The sequence below is a fragment of the Labrus bergylta genome, chromosome 5 (assembly GCF_963930695.1).
Source record: "Labrus bergylta chromosome 5, fLabBer1.1, whole genome shotgun sequence".
NCBI lineage: Eukaryota > Metazoa > Chordata > Actinopteri > Labriformes > Labridae > Labrus > Labrus bergylta.
This window is the reverse complement of record NC_089199.1, coordinates 2,239,490-2,263,500: the sequence shown is the minus strand read 5'-3', so window position 1 is coordinate 2,263,500 and position 24,011 is coordinate 2,239,490. Positions and strand designations below refer to the sequence as shown.

General features: G+C 39.8%; 1 protein-coding gene across 2 annotated transcripts in view; it reads right to left on the bottom strand.

Moving 5' to 3' along the window:
- cpne5b (copine Vb) overlaps positions 1-24,011 on the bottom strand; it is a 143,112-nt gene that overhangs the window by 452 nt on the left and 118,649 nt on the right. For both annotated transcript variants that reach the window (XM_065954532.1, XM_020634359.3), the window contains 7 exons: positions 21,588-21,634; positions 19,571-19,752; positions 19,233-19,360; positions 17,956-18,058; positions 10,971-11,028; positions 6,337-6,410; positions 1-4,920 (listed from right to left, as the gene is read on the bottom strand). The exon at positions 1-4,920 is cut by the window's left edge and continues 452 nt beyond it. In XM_065954532.1, the coding sequence (XP_065810604.1) occupies positions 4,741-4,920; positions 6,337-6,410; positions 10,971-11,028; positions 17,956-18,058; positions 19,233-19,360; positions 19,571-19,752; positions 21,588-21,634 (772 nt within the window). In that variant the 3' untranslated portion in view covers positions 1-4,740. The remainder of the gene's footprint in view (positions 4,921-6,336; positions 6,411-10,970; positions 11,029-17,955; positions 18,059-19,232; positions 19,361-19,570; positions 19,753-21,587; positions 21,635-24,011) is intronic.

Sequence of the window (24,011 nt, the reverse complement as noted above, 5' to 3'; positions counted from 1 at the left end):
ACCAGTAGACGAAGTCACCGTCGTTACCTAGACGACGGTAGCAATGGCTTGTCAGACTAACTCAAAAAATAAATACATTTTCAATACAGTAATATTCCAAAAATATATCAACCATGTACATTAAGCACTCCTCTAACGCACAAACTGCCTTTGGGATCTTAATGCAAACCATTTGTTCATCGACCTTTTATTCTGTAAACGGGTTTTCATCTCTCAAGCAAATTGCTGTACATCATTTTCACCAGCATTTACAAAAATGTCTCTCCTCCGCCTAATTGCCATACTTATCCACCTGAACTTCTTTTCAGAACAGAACTTAATGAGATGGAGTGACTGCCTCTCTCTTTATTAAGGCCTTTAGTTTGCTACATTGGACATTTTAAAAGAACCTTTAAAGCTCAGAGTCGTTCTGCTTCACTTTGTTGGTTTAAAAAAAAGAAAGGGACATCTTTTTACAGTCTATTATTCTCATTGCAGCTGTCTTTACCATTACTAAGTACAAGGTAGTCAAAAAAAAACAGTGACATTGGAACATTTATACAATAAAAATAATTAAAGGATGATTTAAGAGTCCAAAAGAAGGGAGATAGTAGAACTGAGATTTAGATGCTTTATGTCTATGTAAGCTAAAAGGACACAAACAACATCCATCCTAGTGTTGCCTTTGTATTATGCAGGAAAACATTGTGTGGTCAGAGCATAATCTGCTGAATGCATTGGTGACACACTGACGATCCATGTACAACTATTGAGCTCTAATTAATGTCTATAAAGCAATTTTTGAATGCACGCTCTTAGCATGTTACAGTTTACTTATAATCACGTAAAATATAAGAACACCCTTGGCATTAGGAATTGTCTTTTATTTTACTGTAAATAAAAATATGACCTGATGATAAAACCACAGGAAAAGAAAGGGAATCACTGCGGTTATATGAATACATCCTATAGGGAGAGGAAATGATCTGTGAACCAAAATTCCATGACAATCCATCAATAGAAGATTTCAGTCTTGGATGGACTGTCCCACATTGCATCATAATGTTCCCACTGCTAGTGCTGATAAAAAAATCAATGACTTGATAAATGAGGGATCTGCATCCAATTCTAATTTTCCAATGTTCAGCCTGCCTTCATCTACTTGATGGATTTATTAAGATGTTAAATACACTGCCCATGCCGTTGATGTGGCCAATGCAATATGACACTACGAAGTCAAACAAAAAATCTGAGAAGAAACATTATTTGTGCATCATGAGCAGGAATAGTGTGCGATGTCAAGTAACTGGTATTATATGAGAGAAACGAGACTTAAAGGGATACTTCATTCATTTGCATTAATCTTTGTATCATTAGAAACCTGGTAGTATTTTTGCATCCCTCCCTCATTTTCCCCTGAGATGGGAAATCTTTGTATTTCTGAGTCTGAAAAGGAGCTTTCAGTGATGCAAAATGACGATCTTTGCGTCACTGGAAGCTGTTGTTGTTAGTGGGGTGAAACGAGGATGAGGAGCCGGGGCCGGCTTGAGCTGGGGCGGACTGGTAGTGTCGGTGCTCTCACTGTTTGCCTATGGACACAGACATAGAGTCTGTTTTCTGACAGGAATTTCCAAGATGCTCATTCCTTCTGGAAGAAATCTCGGAATCAGTTGAGGAAATGACCTTATGTGTTAAAGTAAATATGTCTGTAACTAGAGGACCTTAGTGGGAGTGGCCTGCAGTGCTGTGCATTCTGGGATTTGGTGTCTTTCATCCACATGAGCATAAAAGACACTTTCCGCCTTTTCTCAGCCAAGAAGGCACCAACTTCAAAATTTATTAAACATTTCTACTACATATATGACCCAATGTCAATACAGATTCATATTTCAACGGGTGAAGTATCCCTTTAAGTCTCAACTTTGAATTCTTTAATTTAAAAAAATTAGAATCTCCTCTTACTAGGGTTATAACCCTAGTAAATATCTGCTTTCTTTACTGAACAAACCATCCTGACACTGATCATATTTCCTCTTTAATTTCTTTATTTTATGTTGATCTCTGCATTTTTGTAATCTCTAGTAACAGGTTTTACTTGATATGTTACATGGAAGCCAGTTTGTTTTGGTTCTAAATGCTTGATTGTAGAAGGCTAAAAAAGTAAGACTGGCACTTTAGTCTTCGTCTTCACCCCATGGTATAGATACATTTTTAATGTGTTCACACAGGAAGGAAATCCTGTCTTGAATATAATGAACATAAATCCTAAAGCCCTGGAGACACTTGTTAATTGTCTCCCATCAGAGACTTGAAACACAGACAGGGCTGTGTAGAGTGTAAATCTCCAGGGAATAACTCTGGCTGTGATCAAACTGACTTACAGTGTGAAGCTCTAATTCTGGTTGTTAAATGACTACTCAAGCATGGTCTTTGGGGGCTTAAACTTTGCTCCTATGGGAGTATCTTGGTCGCCATGTTGGTGTTCATTTCAGAACCAGATTAACCTGCAATTGGGCTTTGGGCAATAATTAGATTTAGGCCTCCTATTATTCTCTGCAATACTACCCAGCTCTACCCAGCCATTGTTCCTGCATTTGAGTGCTAACTGTTCCCAAAGTGCAAGTAAGAATGTACAAATAATATGAAAGCTACATCTTGCCCCTGTGCCTCAATATATGACAATATCAGTCATCCCTGAAGAACCTTACTTTCTGTTTACGACAAACGGTATATTGTGCTTTCACCTTAGTGGAATTTAAACAAGAAGACATCAGTAATAGTCACCTGCATTAGCATGTATGGATGTTTTGTTATATTTCTTTCCTTTACTTATGTCCTCTTTCATAGTCTAGCTTCTATTTATATTATTACATATTCAGTATTTAGTATAAAACCTTTACTTTTTGTGGTTTATAAAAACAGAGGTTTTGATTAAGCAGTCGCTGTTATCATTCTATGTGATGGGAGTTTATCCTGAATGGGGACCTTAAAGGACCATCGTGTAGGATAGGAGAGGATCTATTCTTCAGATTGAACCCTTTATATCTAAACAAGGTGCAGGTTCCTCTTCAGCCGAGTTGGACTGTCAGGCTTCTAACACCGTGTCCTAAGAGCATGCGAGCGTTATATGTTGCATAGCATCGCGCATGATTGCACGCTGGCTTTCCACACTGCATCCCTTAAATATTTCATTTTTTGCTCTGTGAATTTCAGTTTCCCCTTTGCAAACCATATGACATCTGGTGCTTTTGTATAAAAGGTGAACACATGGATGTCATGTGTGCTTTGTATTGACGAGCTGCCGACTCAATCAGGACATTCAAGATGCTCGCCAATAAACAGCTCGCGGTGATCCGAGAAAAACGTTTTTCACCGGTGTTGTTGACCCAAGTCAAAGCTCACCATTTCATTTCAATGTGGGTTTTATTTAAGCAACGTTATCTCCTCTGTTGTACAACAAGCTATCAAGCTCTGTTGATTGAAGAAAGCGAGGTTGAGCCTCCTCGTTCCTCGTCAGTGTTGCCAAATGGAAAATACAGCAATATCGTACTGCAGCTTTAAAATTATCGTATTTTACTTAAAACTATCGTACATATTTTTTTTTAAAAGGAGAAGGGTCCTTAATACCGCACTGAATAGCAAAACTATGTCCTGCACACCACATTAATTTAAATAAACAAACAAAGAACAAACTTTTAAGTGTAAATTTGTGCTGCTTCCACTTAGTGCTGCGTCTCTCATGGGCAGTTAGGACACTCCAATAGGAAACAATTAAATCAAGCTGATTTTGCTGTTGACCTTCTCTCGCGTCACATGCTGTTAGGACAGACTGTAAGGGTGTCAGGTGAAGGGTGGGGTTACATTTGTTTGCAATCTGAAAAAACAAGCCTAGGCCACAATGTATGCTGAGTTTAAGCTGCAGAACAAAAACGATTTGAATAAGATTAACCTGGTTGCATTTTCAAAATATTGCCCTCAGTTTAGAGACAGGTTGTCTTGTGCTTTTTATATGTAACAACTTTAAAATAATGGGTGACCACTTCAAATGAATCGTGTATAACTGATCTATCAAATATCCATGCCACTCGATAACTTTCGAGAATATATTTATATATATTTTCCGGGATACAATTCTCATTCTCATACAGCATGCTTTAAGAAACATTCACATAAAGATGAGAGGCTGTGACACCTCATAGTATGAAAAGCCTGATTTCTGTACACTACACATTTGTACATTTTCCTCCATCGTAAGTGATTCATTAGAAGATATTAAGATATTTCCAAAATATAAAAACTACTTTCAGGAGGGAAAAGGGGGCCTAAAACCATCACTGCATTAGGCCACACTGACGGGTAAGACTGGGGGTCAACATTCATGTCCTGGTACACTTATAGAAACAACCACATACAGGCACAAATTTCAACCACAACATGGCCTCTTTAAACCAACCTGCTGTCAAACCAGACATGAAACAGTCACTGCCTCAGTGTTTATTTAAAGGCTTTCACCAACGAATCCTGGAAAGCTCAGCCAAGATAATAACAGATGAGGAAAAATAAAAAACCTATTCCAGTAGTCGCTGAGATGGTACGGCACAAAACTCAACACACATTGCCTGGTGCGTCAGCTCCTGTTTTCTCCCGTCTGTTTTCCTGTTTCCTGTTTGCATCATGAAACAGGAGAAAGAGAGTTTCTCTTTGGACTCTGACTGGCTGCTGAATACTAACAATCCTCGGTAAACAGCTGAGAGGCGAGCTTCAGATCTGTGTGTGTCCAGGGGGTGTGTATGGAGGTGGGGCCGGGTTGGGTTTGATCCCTCTGCTCTTCATGTAAGAGATGAACTGGTCCGGGATCTCTGCTAGCACATCTTTAGCTAGCCGAGCCATGCTTAACACGTGGTTACCTGTCCGGTCCATATAATCTCTGAATGGAACAAACTGAAGAACAGAAGAAAGTAGTGATGAATAATCTGAGATGTTAGCATAGGATCTGATAGCATTACTGCTCATAGTGGTTGGTTCATGAATGGCACTAAATACTTTTTAAATGATGACTGTATGGAGCAGGGTGGTTACCTTAATGGAGTCTCTGTTGGGCTCATGTTTAAGCCTCCATGCAAGGACCAAAATGTTGTATATTTTCCTCATAAACTGTGATACTAAGCAAGTGCAATGTGCATGATTTTCTCTTTCCAAGGCCGTAGTTATCCTCCTACGCACCTGCTTCATGAGATATTTGGATGTGGTAACACCTCCTTTTAAATCATTTGGTTCTGTACAATCTGGCTTCTTATTTCCACCCATAGAATACACCCAACTTTGAGAAAATGCAGCCATGCCTCTGGTTACTGGTATGCACGTTTCTAAGAACTCTAAGCCTTTATGTAATCTTAATGGATGAGTCATTTGAGACCAAAAAAAGTTTTTTCGCACCATGTCAAGTTTGGTTCTGCATCTTAATAGGATCTGATAGGGATTTCGGTTTTTTGGAGCCGGCGCCAAGGGTGCTTTCGAGAACTGCATTTTTTCCCCACTTTTGCGATCACTTAATTTTCCAACACCAGATGCTGTCGCTTGTTTCCACCAAGGGCAGTCGCCCCCTTTTGACCATAACAAAAAGTGCTGTTTTACGACACTATGCCGTTGGCTATTTAGAACTCTCACTTCTTGTATACACCCTGCAAGGTTGTCCTAGGACATTGTTTAGCAGAAGTAGTTAGCAACCAAATCCCTGACACCTATCATCTTGTGATCAATTGACTCATGCAGTAGATGATTGCCAAAAGAAAAGTCATTTAACACTGTACATTGCTGTGGTCATTGAGTTGCCGCTTTATATGAAACACTACAAATTCTACAAACCCTCCACTACCCCCCATTTAGTCAGCAGGTTTTTGAGTCTTTGACACAACAGAAAAACAGACGATGAGTCAGTTGAAACATCATTGATATAAATGTAATTGATACACACATGGTTTCCTGGTGTGAAATATTACCAAACTGTTCAGCATACTTGACTACATTGGAATTCCCAGATGTCCATATCTGCTGAAGCTCCTAGTGCTAACAGATGGCACTTTGTCAGGGAACAAACATTTTGATGCACCAATACAACGGAGGAAATAATGTCAAGGCAGATTGCAAATCTTAACACAGTGTAGGTCCTCTGAAACATTGGGACCTGAAGTGACTGTCAAAGCTTGATAAAATGTCACTGACAGTTATCTGGTAACTGAAATTCCCCTGATATTTGTAAGATCTCTGAACTATTACCCTGCATTTTGTTTTGTTCCTAGTCTTCATATTTGCTGTAAATGAAAACAAAGTTTCATGACTCATGCAAAGTGCAGTCACCTGAACAATGTCTCGCTCTGCCAGTTTCCCCCGGGATGAGATCCTGATGTCATCACCATCCAGCTCCACCATAGCTGAACAGCACAAGTTCACGAACACACACACACACACACACACACACACACACACACACACACACACACACACACACACACACACACACACACACACACACACACACACACACACACACACACACACACACACACACACACACACACACATGCGCACAGACAAGTTCACACACACACACAAACAGTGTGAGAACTGAGAAAACACAGCTACTATTTAGGACAGACATACACTGTTCTGTAAGTTTAGTTATACATTAAATCTCTAACAATAATTCTGCATTAGCATCAGTGAAGTTCAAAGGTCATTGAGCTGTACAGCCTCAGACTATTCTTAGTGCTTGTCTAATCAACTAATAAGTCCTTTACTGCTTCCTCTCTGCAATTTAGTATAATCTTTACTAAACACTGCAATTAACCTCAGCCATTTCTCTACAATTATAACGACATCCACCTACACACTCATGTCTCCACTGATTTAAATGAGTCTGAATTACTGCCAGAGTAGGTGAGCGCAGGCTGCATTGGGAATAGGCTGAGTTTAAATAATTAAAATGTAAATTATCATGGCGCATGTTTTGATCTACACTTCAATGGTGTAGATAGTTTAGAGACACTGCTGAGACTTGAGATGTTTTCTGTTACATTACACCAGGGGTCTGCAAGTTCCTTTTTTCTAAGCAAATAGATGGCGGGGCCAGAACATTATCAAAGGTCCATTTATGAAGTTGATTCATAAAAAGAATACAAATGTAATTTGCAACAGGCTGTTACAGTCAGAAATAAAAACACCACAGGTGTGACAGTGTCTGAGTTTTGCGCTGCATGTCCAATAATACAATTCTGAGTCTTTATTTATCAAGGCATGTGCAGAATAAAAGTACTTCATTATTGGCCTATTTGAGTCATGAAATATGTTTGAAGAACAGTGTTTTATTTCTGATTTCCATATTGTAAATATTCTCTCTCTCTCTCTCTCTCTCTCTCTCTCTCTCTATATATATATATATATATTTATATATAATGACTAACTGCTTCTTTTTAATTCACCAGCATGAGAAGCTTCAGTTTTTACTTTACCGTTGCCCCTAAATCTATACATTTACAGAAGGATCTCTCTCTCTCCCTCTATCTCTCTCTCTTCACTCTCTCTCTCTTCACTCTCTCTCTCTCTTCACTCTCTCTCTCTCCCTCTCTCTCTTCACTATCTCTCTCACTCTCTCTCTCTGTCTCTTCACTCTCTCTCTCTCCCTCCCTCTCTCCACTCTCTCTCTCTCTTCACTCTCTCTCTCTCTCTCTGTCTCTCTCTCTCTTCACTCTCTCTCGCTCTCCCTCCCTCTCTCTCTCCCTCCCTCCCTCTCTCTCTCCCTCCCTCTCTCTGTCTCTCTCTCTCTCTCTCTCTCTCTCTGGTGCATGCTGGGAGTGAGTGGTGTGGAGTGAGACGCTGAGCGAGTGTTTTTTGATGTTTTTTTTCTTTAGTAATTTGATTTAATTTAATGTAGTTTATTGGTTGTAGTTTCACTTTAAGTTTATTGTTAGTGTGTATTTGTGTTTTTCTTTTTCTCTCCTGCCGGTGTCTCGCCGGTCGGCATAGTAAATGGAGTCACCTTCGGCCACCTCACGTGAAAGCATGGCATTAAAATCAATGCCAGCAACTCTTTGCCTCCAGGCTGGGGAAGTCTTTGGAGCAGGTCATCCACCGGGACCAGACCTACTGTGTGCCCGGCAGGTCCATGGTGGACAATGTCCACCTCATTCGTGATGTTTTGGACGTCTCCAGCTCATCGGATTGTAACACTGGTCTGATTTCTCTAGACCAGGAAAAGGCATTTGACCGCGTTGAACACAACTTCCTCTGGAAAGTTATGGTTTGGTTTCATAGCCAAGATCAAAGTGTTGTACAGTGGGGTTGAGAGTGTGCTGAAGTTTAACAGCGGCCTGTGTGCTCCTTTCAGGGTGTGTAGAGGCATCAGGCAGGGCTGTGCTCTGTCCGGCATGCTTTACACTCTCTCCCTGGAACAGAAGAACTGGGAGAGCGTCACAGAGAAAATTGAGGGGAAACTTTCCAAGTGAAAATGGCTGCTCCCTCAAATGTCTTTTAAAGGTAGAGTATTGGTTTTAAACAACCTTGTAGCATCCCAACTGTGGCACCGTTTAACCTGTGTAGACCCCCTTTCAGGCTTGCTTGACCAGTTACAAAGGAAAATGGTAGATTTTTTTTGGGATGGTCTACACTGGGTGCCACAAGGGGTGCTGTTTTTAACCAGAGAGGAGGGGGGACAGGGCCTCGTCCACCTGGCCAGCCGGACAGCCACCTTCAGACTACAGTTCTTACAAAAATATCTGACAGGTCCGGCTGATCTAGTGTGGAGAGATGTGGCCAGCTGCATTCTCAGATGTGCAGATTTCCTGGGGCTGGATGCTGCTCTGTTTTTAATTGATTCTAAACTTTTAAAATTAAGTGGGCTGCCTCCGTTTTATCAGGGTGTTTTTAAGTCTTGGGCCCTTTTTAACTGTAAAAGGTGCCCAAAGTCTGACTCTCTGTACTGGTTGTTGAGAGAGCCATTGATTCACAGGGCCAAGCTGGACATCAGCAGCAGCGTCACCCCCGGCCTGACGGTGGTTTAAAACGCTGTTTAAAACCAAGACCCTGTGCCTGCAGCAGCTGGTGGATGCAGTGGGGCCGGCGCTGCGTGATGCCCGGACCCTGGGCTCTCTTCTGGGCCTGCACTCTGTCCGGGTGGCGGGGAGGCTCCTGGAGCTGTGGCGCCAGAAGCTTTCTGGGAAAGAGAGGAGCCTCCTCATGGACTATGGGAAAAGAAAGGCCAGACCGGACCCTGCAGACCCCTTCCCTGACGTCTTCCTGAGCCCAGGCCTGGGGGAACTCACCGGCCCCCTGCTGGCTATAGCACACTCAGAAAAGCTGACAATACACCTGGTATATGAACTGTGTGAAGACGATCCACAAGGCCGGACTGTGCAACCGCCCCCCCACTGTGTGGTCAAACAGGCTGGGAGCAAATGGAGCCGGCCCACAGTGGAGGATTTTATATAAACCTCCTCTCAAAAAACGGACTGCCGACCTCCAGTGGAGGATTTTACATGGTGCTATTGCCTCCATTGCTTTTCTTTCTGTTCTTAATCCTGCTGTTCTTAACACCTGTCCCTTTTGTTGCCTTCCAGAGACTGAATGTTTTTATAGAGTGTAAGAGGCTCACAAGCTTCTTCTCTCTTTTAACATTGGTTTTTAGTTTTTTTGATGTGGTTTTTACTGAGAGGGTTTTTATCATGGGAGCTGCCTACAAAAAAGAACAAAAAGAGAAGTGGCAGCTCCTTAACTACCTTTCAGGTGAGGCAAAAATGGTCATTTACATTAGCAGAAAAAACAGAGTGGAGAACAGAGAAGGTCAGGAGGCCAAGGCAGTGTGGCTGATAAACATTAGAGCAAGACTCTGGCTAAATTTTAGATTTTATAAACACATTGGAGACTTGGACGCTTTTAAACAGCGCTGGTGTTTTAATGACATAGTTTGTTCAGTTATTGATGAAGAGTTAGTTTTTGCACAAGTTTTTATTAGATAAACTATTTTTTTTTTAAACATACTGGGATTTTAATGCATTAGCACTTTGTTGAACAGTTGAACTGTAAAAACTAAATTTATGTAAATAAAGTGTTTTGCAAAAATCAAAATCTCTCCCTCTCTCTCTCTCTTCACTCTCTCTCTCTCCCTCTCTCTCTTCACTCTCTCTCTCTCTTTCTCTCTCTCCCTCCCTCTCTCTCCCTCTCTCTCTCTCTTCACTCTCTCTCTCTCTGATGTGATTCTACTCTTGGATTTGCTGCTTCTCAATAACAAGCCTCGCCTGTTTGATAGAGTTGCAAGGGAAACTTTAAAACAGGAGTTTTGTTGTGTTGCATGGTGCGTCCAAAGGCTTGGTTAAGAAAAAAGACCCACGGTTTAATCTCCAATCTGTAGAGATGATTTCTTAAACTGTCTGCACGGATTTGCAATGGAAATCTGTGCATACAGTTTAAGAAATCCACTGTGTGCTCAGCTCACAAATGTGATAAAGACACAAGAAATCGACTGAGTTATAATAACATGAGCACTACCTTCAGATTAATGTGACAACTATATCACCAGATATTTAAAAAGTCATGGCTATGCTATTTTTCAAATGAAGTACTAAGCCTGTCGTTATGTATTATGTTATTCTGTAGCCAAATCGTGCTGTACATGTTTTTTTTTAAATAACTAACAAAAATACTGTCGTACACTTTTTTGTAGGCAAAAGGCAGAGGAGGTAATAACTGCTGCTGCTGCCATGATGGTACTTTGATTCAGCACCCTGTTCTGTTCCGTGAATTGTTGAGTCTGTCACTGATTGTCAGTGTAGTGTTAAGAAAATATTACAATAAAAAAAAGTCACAATTAAAATACTCTTGTGAGTCAGATAGTTTTGCTCGCGGCGAGCGTTGGCCACCAGTTGCCGACCCAAGTATTGCACCTTGGTATGTGCCTGCGATACAAATGGTGGATTATTACAAAAATAAAGTGACCCTACCGTCAAATTCAGCCTGACCAACTCCAACTATGATGATGGACATGGGAAGCTTGGCACCCTGCAGAGAAATAAAAGAAACACTCAATGAGAAAAAGTTATTTCCTCCGACAAACATTTCCTTTTTTCCAAAAAAAGACATTCTCTACAGATTTCTTTTACACAGAGAGGAAAGACGCTTGTCCACATCAACACTGACCTACAGCACCATTACTGTGTATCAGACATTATAGCAGTTACATGCTCACCCTCACAGATTACATCCACACTAATGTTCTGCACCGCTCTTTAACTAGCAGAATGACCTTTTAAGTGAGACAGGGCCTCCAGAGAGAAAAATTAGCAAGTTCCAGACAGTAAGTCTGAGAAAGAAAGCAAAAACATAGGGAGACCCTTCACTAGAAAATGTTTGTGTCAGCTTCTCTTATCACACATATTTTATGTCTCTGAATCCAATTTCTGTTGCTAGACTTCTCCTCCTTCTACTCCTCTGCTCTTATCTCCACTGAAAGCTGGGCATCAGGCTGGAGAGTAGAGATTAAACTCACTGACATTGCTTACAGAATCCCTTGAGATACTGGGTCAGCAGGTCAGTCATTTCAGTACTTAGCAGTTTATTTAGGATATGATAACTAAAACTAGGAATCACATTCATCTCCAAAATACCCTGCCTGGAAAGGAAACTTCAGTTTGAGAGAAAAAGTGATGCACTGTTGTGCTGACACCTTGATAAAGTCTTGACATGAGGCATTGTGTGGCATGATGACATTTGTGAGCTGGGAGCAGAGGGAGAGGGAGGAGGTGCAATTTTCCACCAGCACAGCAACCTTCCTCAGTCACCCACCCAGCCACTCCCAAGCCCTACCTCAGTTCACATTACACTGCTGTTATTTACTCCAAACTATGCACATTTACTTTCTTTAAACAAAGGCAAGAACAAAATAAATAAACTGAAAATAATGTTTCTGAAACATTTATGGCTGGGGAGTAGTGTCATAGAACTGTATAATGACTTTCAATGGAAATCATTTTTCATAAAATGAAATGCTCATAAACTAAAAGTTTACTTCCATGACAAACTGTATACTACAAGAAGGCACTGAAGTCCTTAAAGCTACATGCTCATGTTAGCATAAGCAGGAATAACATTCAGCGTGTTCATGTAAGTATGCTAGCATGCTTTTGTTTTCTATTCAGCACTTAACATTGAGTAAAGATGATATTTTTACAAAGCACTTTTAACAAACAGTTTTATCTTGTGCACCGGTTAAATGTATCGTTTCAAATCAGGCAACCTCTTTAGCCACAGGGATGGGAACACTTCCTGTCGACACCACCTCAGCCTGCAGTACATCAATGCGATTATCAGTGTTCAACACACCTCCTGTCAGTGCCTGTCCTCCCACGCACACACACACATATACACTCAAACTCACAACTTATACATGCGTCTGTGTGTCGCCAAAGACAAACGCACACACCTCAGAACATCAAATGCCACCATAAATATCCTGACTGTGCACCATGCCCCACTTTAACCGTCATCCTGTCAACTCTGACTGACAACCCGACATCCAAGTCTAATGGGACAACAAAACAAAACGTCAATCAACACGCATGACTCCACCAGCTCACTGTGGATGTTCTCTCTTCAAATCAAACAGCATGCACGCTCGCGGTGATGTGGCTGTGTTCTTGTTCCATATGCAGGGCACACAAACCAGCAATTTATGGATAGGTGACTGCTCTTTCATGGTAGGGGTCACCTGAGTCATTTGACCTTCTGTCATCATCGGCCCTCACAGCTCAGCTCAGAGAAAAGCTTAAAGCAGTAGACTGAAAACACTACCAGCTACAGTACTGAGTGCAGATAATAACTGTAGCCTTACATTAAGATGAGTCTAGTTTCGTTAAATCGTTTATTTGAATCAGGGACAGTACGAAAAAAAACATTAGTCTCAGAAGAGAAGAGATGCTTTGTACCAGATTAAGCTAGCTAGCTAATTTCCATCTGTTGTCCCTGGGCAGATGATGGCAACAGCGAAATACAAATCAACCAGTCACACATATACACACACACACACACACACACACACACACACACACACACACACTGGATAGATCAGCATCTACCACATACAGCTTGCTCTTAATGAAACTAGCAGACTGAACTGTACTGAGGAAGTAAATGAGTGGTACCTACTCTCAATTTATCCCTTCAATGTTTTATTAGTGGCCCGTCCAGAAAAGGATAAAAGGCCTCTGTTATAAACAGTGACATGTAAGACTACTCTTGCATGTTTAGTTGATCTTAAAATAGGCCTTTAGTATTTGCACATCACGTCACTCAACTTCTGCTACTTGACTTCAGGGAGTAAGGATCATTATGAAATAAGAGGAGCACGCTGAGATAACTACATAATTAGACATTTTGAGTGATCTATTCCTAATTCCTTTTTCCTGTTAGGGGTGGTGGGGGGTCATACGTTATACAAGTCAAGTAACAAGTTAATTTGTATCATTTTCAAATAAGCAATGCCTTACTTTAAAATCTATTCCCTCTTCCTTTTCTACAAAAAAAAAAAAGAGAGAAAATCATGCATTGTCACTTTTTAAGTTTGAATGATATGGTTGTGTCCGTATGCATGTGTAGCTCAGACTGAGCAACATTCTAGCTGTAAAGTAACCTATCTGAGCCTGTGTGATTGTATTCTCATACAGACGTTATCTGTATCCTAGCCATGCAGGAAAGTGATCAATTCTGCTCGAGTTGTGCCAAGACAACAAGTGCTGCTGGTCACTTGTTGTCTTGAATTAAGGTTTATTTACACTACAAGTTCTACTAAACATGTATTACCGTTTTCATTGTTTGGATAACTTTGACAACTTTGGTAGACAAGCTGATAGAAAGTGGAGCCACCAGCTCTGTGTGCTGTCCCTGAGACCCTTGCAAAGTATGACTTGCTCTATTCTGTCCTTGGCTTTCGCTGGTGTTCTTACCCAACCAACCAACAAAGGCTACAACAAGTGCTGGCCAATTAGAGACAGAGTAAGGGGGGGTCATACCTTTGCCATGCCAGGATAAAAATATTGCTGCCTACTGTAGAATAGTTTGAATCAGACGTGAATTAGAGTTGAGTATACACTATGGAGACTAAAAATAAGTGGGTGTTAGCCGTATTCCTGTGTATATCATTTACTAGTACACAGCTGGATATAATCCTTCAGTGTTTCTGAGGACTTGGTGATGCTCAAATGCATTCAGACGCACATTGAGTTCATTCATGATTATCTTGTTTTTTATTAGTCCTCTGAATTAGAATTTTCTCAGATTTGTATTGCAATGTTATTTTAAAGATTTTTTTTTTGGCTTTTTGTGCCTTTATTGTAGAGATAGGACAGTGGATAGAGTTGGAAAACAGGGAGAGAGAGAGTGAGTAATGACATGTGGGTAAGGAGCCACAGGTTGGATTCAAACCTGGGCTGCCCGCTTGGAGGACTACAGCCTCCATACATGGGCCGCGCACACTAACCACTGCGCCACCAGCGCCCCTGCAATGTTATTTTATATTAATTTAATCTAGAAAGATATTTAACACACCTACCTCAATCAAGAAATATAAAATATATTTATATATATATTTAAATATAACATAATTTAACAGAAAATGAAAACAATTTTATCTACTAAAAACTTGGAGCAACATGTGTGAATAATGTATATAATATTTTACTTCTATCACAAAGCTTTCCACTTACATTTAATTTTCCTGCTAATTATTGGATCAGAAAACAAACAAAAAGAAGCCTCATCTCAGCGGGGATAACAATCTTCATTGGACAGTATTTGGCAGTTATTGGACAGTAGTCATTGTACAAAGAACGATTGTGGTGCTTTGAAGAATGTGTCATATTTAATAGCACTGATCTGGGCTTTGCTGAAGGTGACTTAGTATCGTTTTTATAAATAAGACAATGTGACCACAGTTTAAAGCATAGTTTCTAATAAGCAAATATAAACCAACAGACTGTTCAAAGAACCTTAACCTAGACATCAATTGACAAATCATGACTCAGCATGCATAACTAAACGAGGCATACCTGTCAAGGTTTGGATTTCTTCACTTTATGAAGCTCTATTCTGAGGGATGTCATTAGAGTGAGAGGCAGCAGGCTGGAGATTGGCGGTAAGGCTAACCCTAAAGAAAACAGTTATTTTTTATTTGTTTTGAGGCAAAGGTGTACGCCATTTTTTTGGGGTCGTTATACTCCTTATCCTTGAGGTTAAGTACAATAAGGTGCTAATTTTGAAAGGTTACAAGACCATTAACCCTTGCAAACGTTAGCTTATTTGAAGTAGCATAGCATGTTTTAATATTTAACCCCTCGTTTATGTTTTTTTTTTTTTTTTATCCAAAAGAAGAATGTATTATTAACCACCAGGCCAAATTTCAGCAACGAAAAAAAATTATAAGTTTATCAAATTAAGCCTCAAAATCATGAGAAATGTAGCTGTTCTCTCTCCTCTGGGATGCTGTGGGCGTGTCCAGGGAATGCGCTCGCTTCACAACTGTCAAAAATCTAAATGACCTGACAAAGGAGGCCTCCGCTAACTCCTCCATCAGTACCTTGGAACTAAAGAACTGCTGGATGTTATAGTGATTAGCAAGTTTCAAGCACTCCGATACAACACATACATTGCTTTTTATTTATATACCACACAGAACATAACTTGTAGAGAAAGCTGACCTTTTAGCAGGGAATTGCAACTTCAGCCTCAGTTTTTTTTGTACAAGGTCATATAGCTATATAGCATCTAAAAGCCTATTTCAACTGGGTTGCTGTTTTGTGGGCTGTCTGCAGGAAAAGGCAGTCAAGGGAAGCTTTTTCAGATAATTTATAGAGGCTTCATTAAAAACAACATCTACTAATGACACTTGTGATTTTTGGCTGACTTAATTGGCTTAAAAGCGTAATGTGTCCTTGAAGATTGTTAAGCAATTAGCCAATATGCCAAACTTGTTTTTACTTTAAAGAAAGTTATTTTTGCAGACATAACAGGATGATGACATACATAAATCTGTTACTATTGAAGTTTGGATTGAACAAGGTCTCCATAAAGCAATGGGCTGAGTGACTGGTTCTAGTCATGGAGAGGACTATATGCTTGAATGTTCTGTTTATAAAGAGGTGTACATGCAGGAAAAGTGGCTGTGTAGTGACGTACTTTTGGAGGAACTGAAACCCAAAGCACTGACAGATAACAAGAAGGAGACCAGAAATGAAATAAATCAAAAGCAGCTTTAGACTCAATGTGATGACAGAGAGGTTTAGATCCTTGGGAGGGGAAAAAGACTAAAAGAGACAGATGAAGTCTTTGTATTTCAGAACGAGGGGGGTCTCATGGCTCTACAGAGAGAAAAAGAGATCGAGGCAGTAGAAGAGGCGTGGGTGATTGACGGGTGTTTTTGTGTTTTTAGCTGATGCTGGTGTGACTGATAACCCCCATTGTTCCACCACAGGGCTCAATATTGCTGACAACACAGGGGACCGACACTTTCAAATTGTCCTGCCATACTGACCAAAACACACAAGCACACAATAACCTACAAACCCACTCCAGATGTTCCAGATGTTGTGCGGACTCTTAATTCTTAGGTTTTCCTGAAGCTTCCTTCCAGCGTGAATAAGTGTGATCAAATAAGTCTAATTTAACCTCAGCAGTGTGTCCTCCTTTGCCCAGGATCCACGTAGAGTAAAGGGGAAGCAGCAAGCATCAGTGGAGAGTTGGAGTGGAGGCAGTGAGATACAGCAGCAGGCAAGATCTTAAAAGGAAGGTGTGGCTGTCCTAATGTTTTGATTAACAGTCGCAAATTCCCTTTAAATCCAGTCTGCTGGGTGTTCTGTGCCCCGCAGCACGCTTGAGGAACAGAAGGGGAGAGAGAGACCGAAGAGTCGGAAAGGGAAGAAAGTGAGCCACCTGCCATTTAGAGCTGGGAGAAGAAAAGAGTTAAGACACATTTATGGGAAAGCTCAGAAGAATAATGTACAATGTTGTGATTACTGAGGCAGTCATCATTCATCTTTAAAAAAAAACTTTTTAAAGCAATGTGAGTGTATTTTAAGTAAAAAAGGGAATACATTTGTACTGTAGGGGCACAAGAGGAATCATTCACAGCATTTGTTTTTATCAGAACCAAAACAGTACCTGGGAGTTGAGTATTGCTGTGCAATTAAATAGCAAATTCATCCTTATTGCAACATGAACATTCTAATAAACACATCGCAAAAGTCTATATTTATATCATTAGACTAGAACACTATTCTACGTGTATGCAATGCTTTCTCAATCAGCATGCATACATTTTACCCGTTGAGGTTGGATGCCTGATCATTAAGTTTAAACTCTCACAATATTTGAATGCAGTCAGATGAAGCTCAAGCTAGCTCTCAGCTTCCCCTTAGATAAGTTGGTGCGATTAGCGCTGAAAAAAAACAAGACAAAATCCAGCAGTCTGTTAGCTTAGCTTGTCATAAAGTTAGCAAACAGGGTATAAACACCCAGCCTTCTTCCGTCCACTAAATACTCTGAAGAAAAAGAAAAGTAGTGGTTTCATGAGAGGAGAGAAAGAAAACCAGCAGGTACTGTGATGCCTTTGGACTGAGCCCAGCTGGCTTCTCACAGCACAATGAATTAATACTGATGCCTGTAAACGAGCTACAAAAGCAAATCAGACCATTTGCAGGAAGTGTGATTATTTCTCACATTTTCCACAAAAAGGCCTCCAGTGAGTGAGCAGGAGGATGTTATTAGAGAGCAACACTTATACAGGATAAGATCGCCTCGCAAAGGGGTCGTGAGAAACAAACACAAAGTGAAATCTCCTTATAGTATATTTTAAATTGTCAATAACTTCAATAACAGAGACATGTCAAACAAACTTAAACAAAGCCTTGTATAGTCTTGTATACCCTTTTTCATCCTTACATTTACAATGGCCTCTTTCGTCTGGGCCATGTCTGAAATGACACCGTCTGTGATGATGAGGAGCACAAAGTACTGAGAGCCGTCCTGCACTGCAGCTGCGTACCTGCACAAACACACAGGCACACAACACAGAGAGACACAACAGGATCGTGAATAATCTCTTTTATACCAGAACAAATCTGATGTGTTATCTTGCACACATCTCACCACATACAAAACCCAATTGAATGGCTTTTTGTCATTGCTGTACTTCAGATAACACTCATTAAAATACCTCAAACATAGACACTCATAAATCAGTCCAAACAAACCATTTCAACACAACGCTGCCCTGCTCTGTTATTACAAATCATCACCTTTGTTACAGTCTCTTCCTACTTGAGTTATTCTATTCACATGTTGAATATCAATCCTGGTAGTGGATTCTCACAGCTGCAGCACCCAGTGTAAAAAGCGTTTTAACTAAATGCCATTTCTAATTACAACATTGAATCGGTGCAATCAGATGAAGAATTGTTTGAAAATGGCGAGATCACTGATAGGGGAGGAAAGCAGTGAGGGTGTGGGATGGAGGTCTAATCTAAAAAGATCATGTCAGCGTTTTCCCTCTTTTAGGTGCTTTTAAATATCTGTTGTATGTCATTATATGTCAACAGCTACTTAATCTTTTATCAGCTTTTTCATTGGCTACATTAGCCCGTTGTTTGATAACTGTCTATCAATCTAAACTCATAGTTAGACATATTACATAAAGTTTTTTTCTAGCAGAAAATGATGAGAAACAACAATCACAAACTACCTCATGCTCAATTTGCACATATTACACTCGTTTTTTTTGCACAGTTTAAATTTTCTATTTGCACTCTACTGCCTTCAAATTGCCTTATTTTTTTGTATATTTTGTATATTTGTATATATTATTATTGTTTTTATTAATATTATTATTTGGCTATGTTTAATTTTAATATTTTATTGTTGGCATTCATTGTGGACACGCAAAGAAAGAATGTCATTGTACAGGGAAACATGTTTCCTACTGTGCACATGACAATAAACATTTTGAATCTTTGAAATACAAAGAGAACATCTGTGAGGTTTTCTACATTTTTGTCATTGTATTTGTATAATTCCAATGGAAATGTTGAAAAATGAAAAAATCACCATGGACAACAGACACATACGTATCTTTAACCAAAGCGCACATTTTTGTCATCGTTATTTTTCTAATGAGAGTAAAGAAAGCAGAGAGCTATTCACCATCTGCATTGTTCACTCACCTGGCTACATGGTTCACCACAGGAGCGAAGTTGGTCGGCCCGTACAGCTGCACTGTCTTCAGACTTTGGTGGTAAGCCTCAAGAATGCCCTCGATACCATTACAGTAGGGATTTTCAATGTTTCCATTCTGAAAAGGAGAGAAATACGAAAAACTATTTCATAGACTTGAACGTGAAAACATTGAGTCATTAAAAATACTCCAACCTCATTTTTTTTTTGTAACTAGGAATAAACAGAATAAAACACAGGAGTCATTTTGGAAAATGAAACAAGAATTTAATAAGAAGTTTTTTTGAGTTGATTAATATAATGTGTGATAGAGAGAGGTCGTCTTTACCAATGGAAACTCATGTGATACATGTCCATCAGGGGGCAGTTTGGCTCCAAAGCCCAGAGCGGGGAACATCTTGTCGCTGTCGTAGTCCTGGATGATCTCCCCCACAGCCTTCAGGGCCATGGCGTAGGCGTTCAGCTGGTAGGGGTTCATATAGTGCAGAGAGGTGGACTGTGAGGGGTTACCTGTGGAAAATCAATATTGAGTTCATTATGGGGGTTCAAAACCTTTTGGAAAGTTTTTTGCAATTACATGACATGAAAACAATGATGTATTTTGCAGCCATGGATGACAATTAACATGATTCCTGCCGGGGAAAAGCTTCCAGCCCTCAGAGATGATAGATCATTAGTAGAAACCGTGGGAGGGGAAACCATTGTGAGAATACCTCCAAATGACAAATGGATCAAGCATTCAGAATTATTGCTTGTTAATTACTGTGACCTTCACACATTTCTTCATGTACTAACACATCGTGAAGCCATTTAGTACTGGCAACTGAGACACTCGTGGCCAATAGAAAAAATAAAACATTTCACACACTGGGACTGCAGGTCACTTTCCCACCAATTGGATTAGTTTAAACTTCTATTGCTGACATCCTGGGTCTGGCTGTTCAAAAGGTTTTATCTCCCACCCCCTGGATTAATTTAGTATTTCTGATTCTGATTCAAAGAAAAACTGGATTGCATGTGCTTTATTCAGATAAAGACCTTTTAAGGATTACTAAATCTGGATCAACAGTGGTCTAAATTGGACTTTCTACCACACACATTTTCCTCATTGGGGCATTATAATTCATCAAAATGTAAAAGAGCCTGACTTTTTTTTTTTTTAATTCATTCAGCAATTCAAGTGAAAAAAAATGTAAACACAAATAAGTATCAGTATTAGTATTGTTTAAATTTAGCTTTGGGGGCATCAGTGTTATTAGTTTGCGAGCCCCATGTACTGTACAGATACTGAAAGGTGGTAGCCCATGTTCAAATCTGACCTGGCTCCTTTCTAGGGCTGGGCTATTTGGACCTTAATTCATATCGACATTGTTTAGCTGAATGGCGATACTCAATGTATTTATTGAAAAAAAATTCTATATAGACATAAAATCAAATTAATTTGCCCAATGTGTATTATTAACAGTTGGCTGCACAATGTCAACATGGACATGAAAAATGACATAAATATAAACTAGAATAAGTAAACTGGTAGCTCTGCGGAAGCTGCTCTAAGTTGGTTTTATTTGGAGTTCAGAGTGTCACCAAGGTTTAAAATCTCAACACTTTGGCAATAGTTGAGTCCAGTCCTTTTATGTTCCGTTGTTAAATCTGTCATTGACCTCGTGTGTTTCAATAACAAGTGCACTGTAATGTTTGACATGCGTTGAATGTAAAGTGATAACAAGAAGGTCTAACAGAACTGGAAAGACAAATCTAAGCCTGACTGTACCTTGCTAGAGTTGCTAAATTAGTTTGGCAAAAAAATCTATTTAGGAATTGGAAATTCAAACTTCTTCTAACAACTGATTAAAAGCGGAGAGCTTTTCCAGGCGACTTAATCTTTTGGAGCGTTGTGTTCAGGCGTGATTAATGGCGTAAGTAGTGTAATTAGACTTAAGTGTGGCCCTTTCACACTCTGAAAGTCTCCATGTCAGGTTGATGTGTCCCCTATTCATTTTATTTCAGCTGAAACATCTGCTACACAACCTTCATTCAGACTGTATTGACAGAGCATTTAGGAGAAGGTGCTCTCCAGGAAAGAAGATCACTTATAGATGACACTGTGTGTACAGTGTGTGTGTACAGTGTGTGTGTTCGCACTGTCGGCTTGTCTGTGTGTTTGTGTGATTGATTCTTAGATTGGACACGTCACATTTAAAGAGCACTACTATCCATCCCCCGACCCCCAGGCGCACACACACACACACACACACACACACACACACACACACACACACACACACACACACACACACAAACACACACACACACACACACACACACATGCAGGTAGTATCACTCACCATTAGATGCTGTAAAATCGATGGCCACAGTGAAATTGATCTGCGTCCTGGAATGCGGATGAAGAGAAGAAGGAAAAACAACCTCAGAGAAAAGCCAGCATTGACATAAAATGCCCGTCCTTTTTAAATTCCAATGCTCTCACACACATCCACACTTGTTCTCATAGGAGAAAGAAGATACCCAAAATATCAGAACATCACAATTTAACTACAGCAGTTATTTCTTATGATCATACACCTGCAAACAGATCAATATTTATTGTCCCATCCTTGCCTTGTTTCCTCTATCTTAAGGCACAAAATGAAGCCACTCAATTATAAATGATATGTTGTCTGTTTTCACTTCTGTTTATCAGGCTTTCACTACGAACCAGGAGGAGTGTTAGGTGGTGCTGAGAAGCCTTTGAGACTCCGAGCAGGGTAAAAAGAAATTAGACTGATGGAGTTCTAAAGAGCAAATCATAATCCAATTTTCCATGCTGGTAAAGCACCCTCTTCTTCTTGCTAATTTACGACAATGAGACGATGCCTTCAGGGACCCCGCAGCCTCTCATCACGTTCTATATAATAGCCATGAGTATGGGAGGCAAAAGAAAGATGAAGTAATGACATTAATACGCTAAAGATTCACATTAACCTTTACATTTTGGCAGTAAATATGCCACTGCATGACTTTGCTAACCTTAATTAAACTTGATTTTATTCATTCACTAGTACTCTTTGAATGTGTCCTTGCATTTAAAGGCAGGTTTTGCAAAATGAACCTCTGAACTAGAAAACAGGGGGATTTTCTCTTTTTAAGAATGAAAAATGGGATTTCCAGTTTTGCAGCCTTCTCATTTTCTTAGTTTCTCCTTTCCAACGACTGCACAGAAAACATTTTTAAGTTTATCTGTGACGGGAAGAGAAGCAAAAATATCAGTTTTTCTGTACCATTACTGTATTTTGATTTCTACATGAACCAAGTAGGTCAATCATGGTGCAAGTTAATTTACCCCTGTAAGGATTTAAAGGTGTACAACAGGGCCAAAGAGCTACGTATAAGCACCTACACCTGTAGGGTTTAGTTATCCTAAAAATAAATGCTAAACTGAAACTTCACAACACTGGAAGCAAACAGTTGACATGGACAATCTAAATCTTTGTCCTGTTTGAATACCATTAATTTAACATTTAGAAGACGCCTATGTATGTTAGCTTCATGATGAAGAAAAGAAGAAGATACCATCCCCTGTAGTTAGTTTGTAAAACGGTGGGTATAGCAATGTTGCTGTTTTCGATACAGTACCCCAGCTTTTGAAATTTTACATGTGATGTACTTTTTTTTAATGCTGTAACATGTTTTGGACAGTTTAAATAACACCCTGTGATAGCTCTATCCAATTTCTTCAACAGTAGGAGCTCTACATTTTCTAAAAACAGTTCCCTAACATGTCATTCAATCAGTGCCAGAGGAGTGTTAGGGGCCAGACTGATGACAATGATATTTTGGTTTTGAGGCCACTAAATCTGATGGTGGATCGGCCAAAGCCAGGAACTGTCAGTGAAATCTGTCACACTTGTCAACTCTGCCACAGCCCATAAAACCCTGGACAGCCCCCCCGCTGTGATGGGACAGAGGAGATCAAAGCGCAGCTCAACCTGACTGAAAGGCTCACTTCACCTGAGACTTACTGAATATTCACATGTCAGCCTCCATCTCTAAACCTAAACTGAGGGCGGAGGGTTGCTACGGTTGCTACCCGCAGGCAAAGACAGTTTGGCCTAAGCTAGCTTATTTTAGATTGATATTTTCCAATTTAATGCTACAGAGAGTACCTACTGACAACTTAGAAATCCCTTCTACAGTTCCACATGTGGTGCCACTACATAAAAGATTGGGGAATATAAATATATGCACTTAAAATACAGTTACAGTACACTCCTCAGAAATATCATTCAAAGTCATTTACTGCACTATTTTCTTTTTAAGTTGAACATGTTTCAGTTTTTTAAAGGTCAATGTTTGTAATACTTCCACCTTAATAACAACTTTAATTAATTTTAAATATATCTAGATCATGGATTGCTCATGAAAAGGAATCACTTGCTATAACACTACATTCTTTCAGATTTCTTTGTGTTGTCCGTCTTGGCCAAACACAAAGATAGCCACTAGCTGGTGAACATTCTGTATACCTGTTATCAGCCTAAAACCGGGTTTTCATCTCAGAATTTGGCAAAGAGAAAAATAAGAGAAAAAAACATTGCAAAACAGATATACATTTAACATGTTGCATGCAAAGCACATTACTTTATTTCGAACATTGTTAAATGTCTTTAATGCATAATTGTTGGACAACAGCTTCTTATAAAATATGTTAGCAACACCAACTTTTAATAGTTATATCTTTTCATTTACAGCATGCTTAGCAACACTTGTGC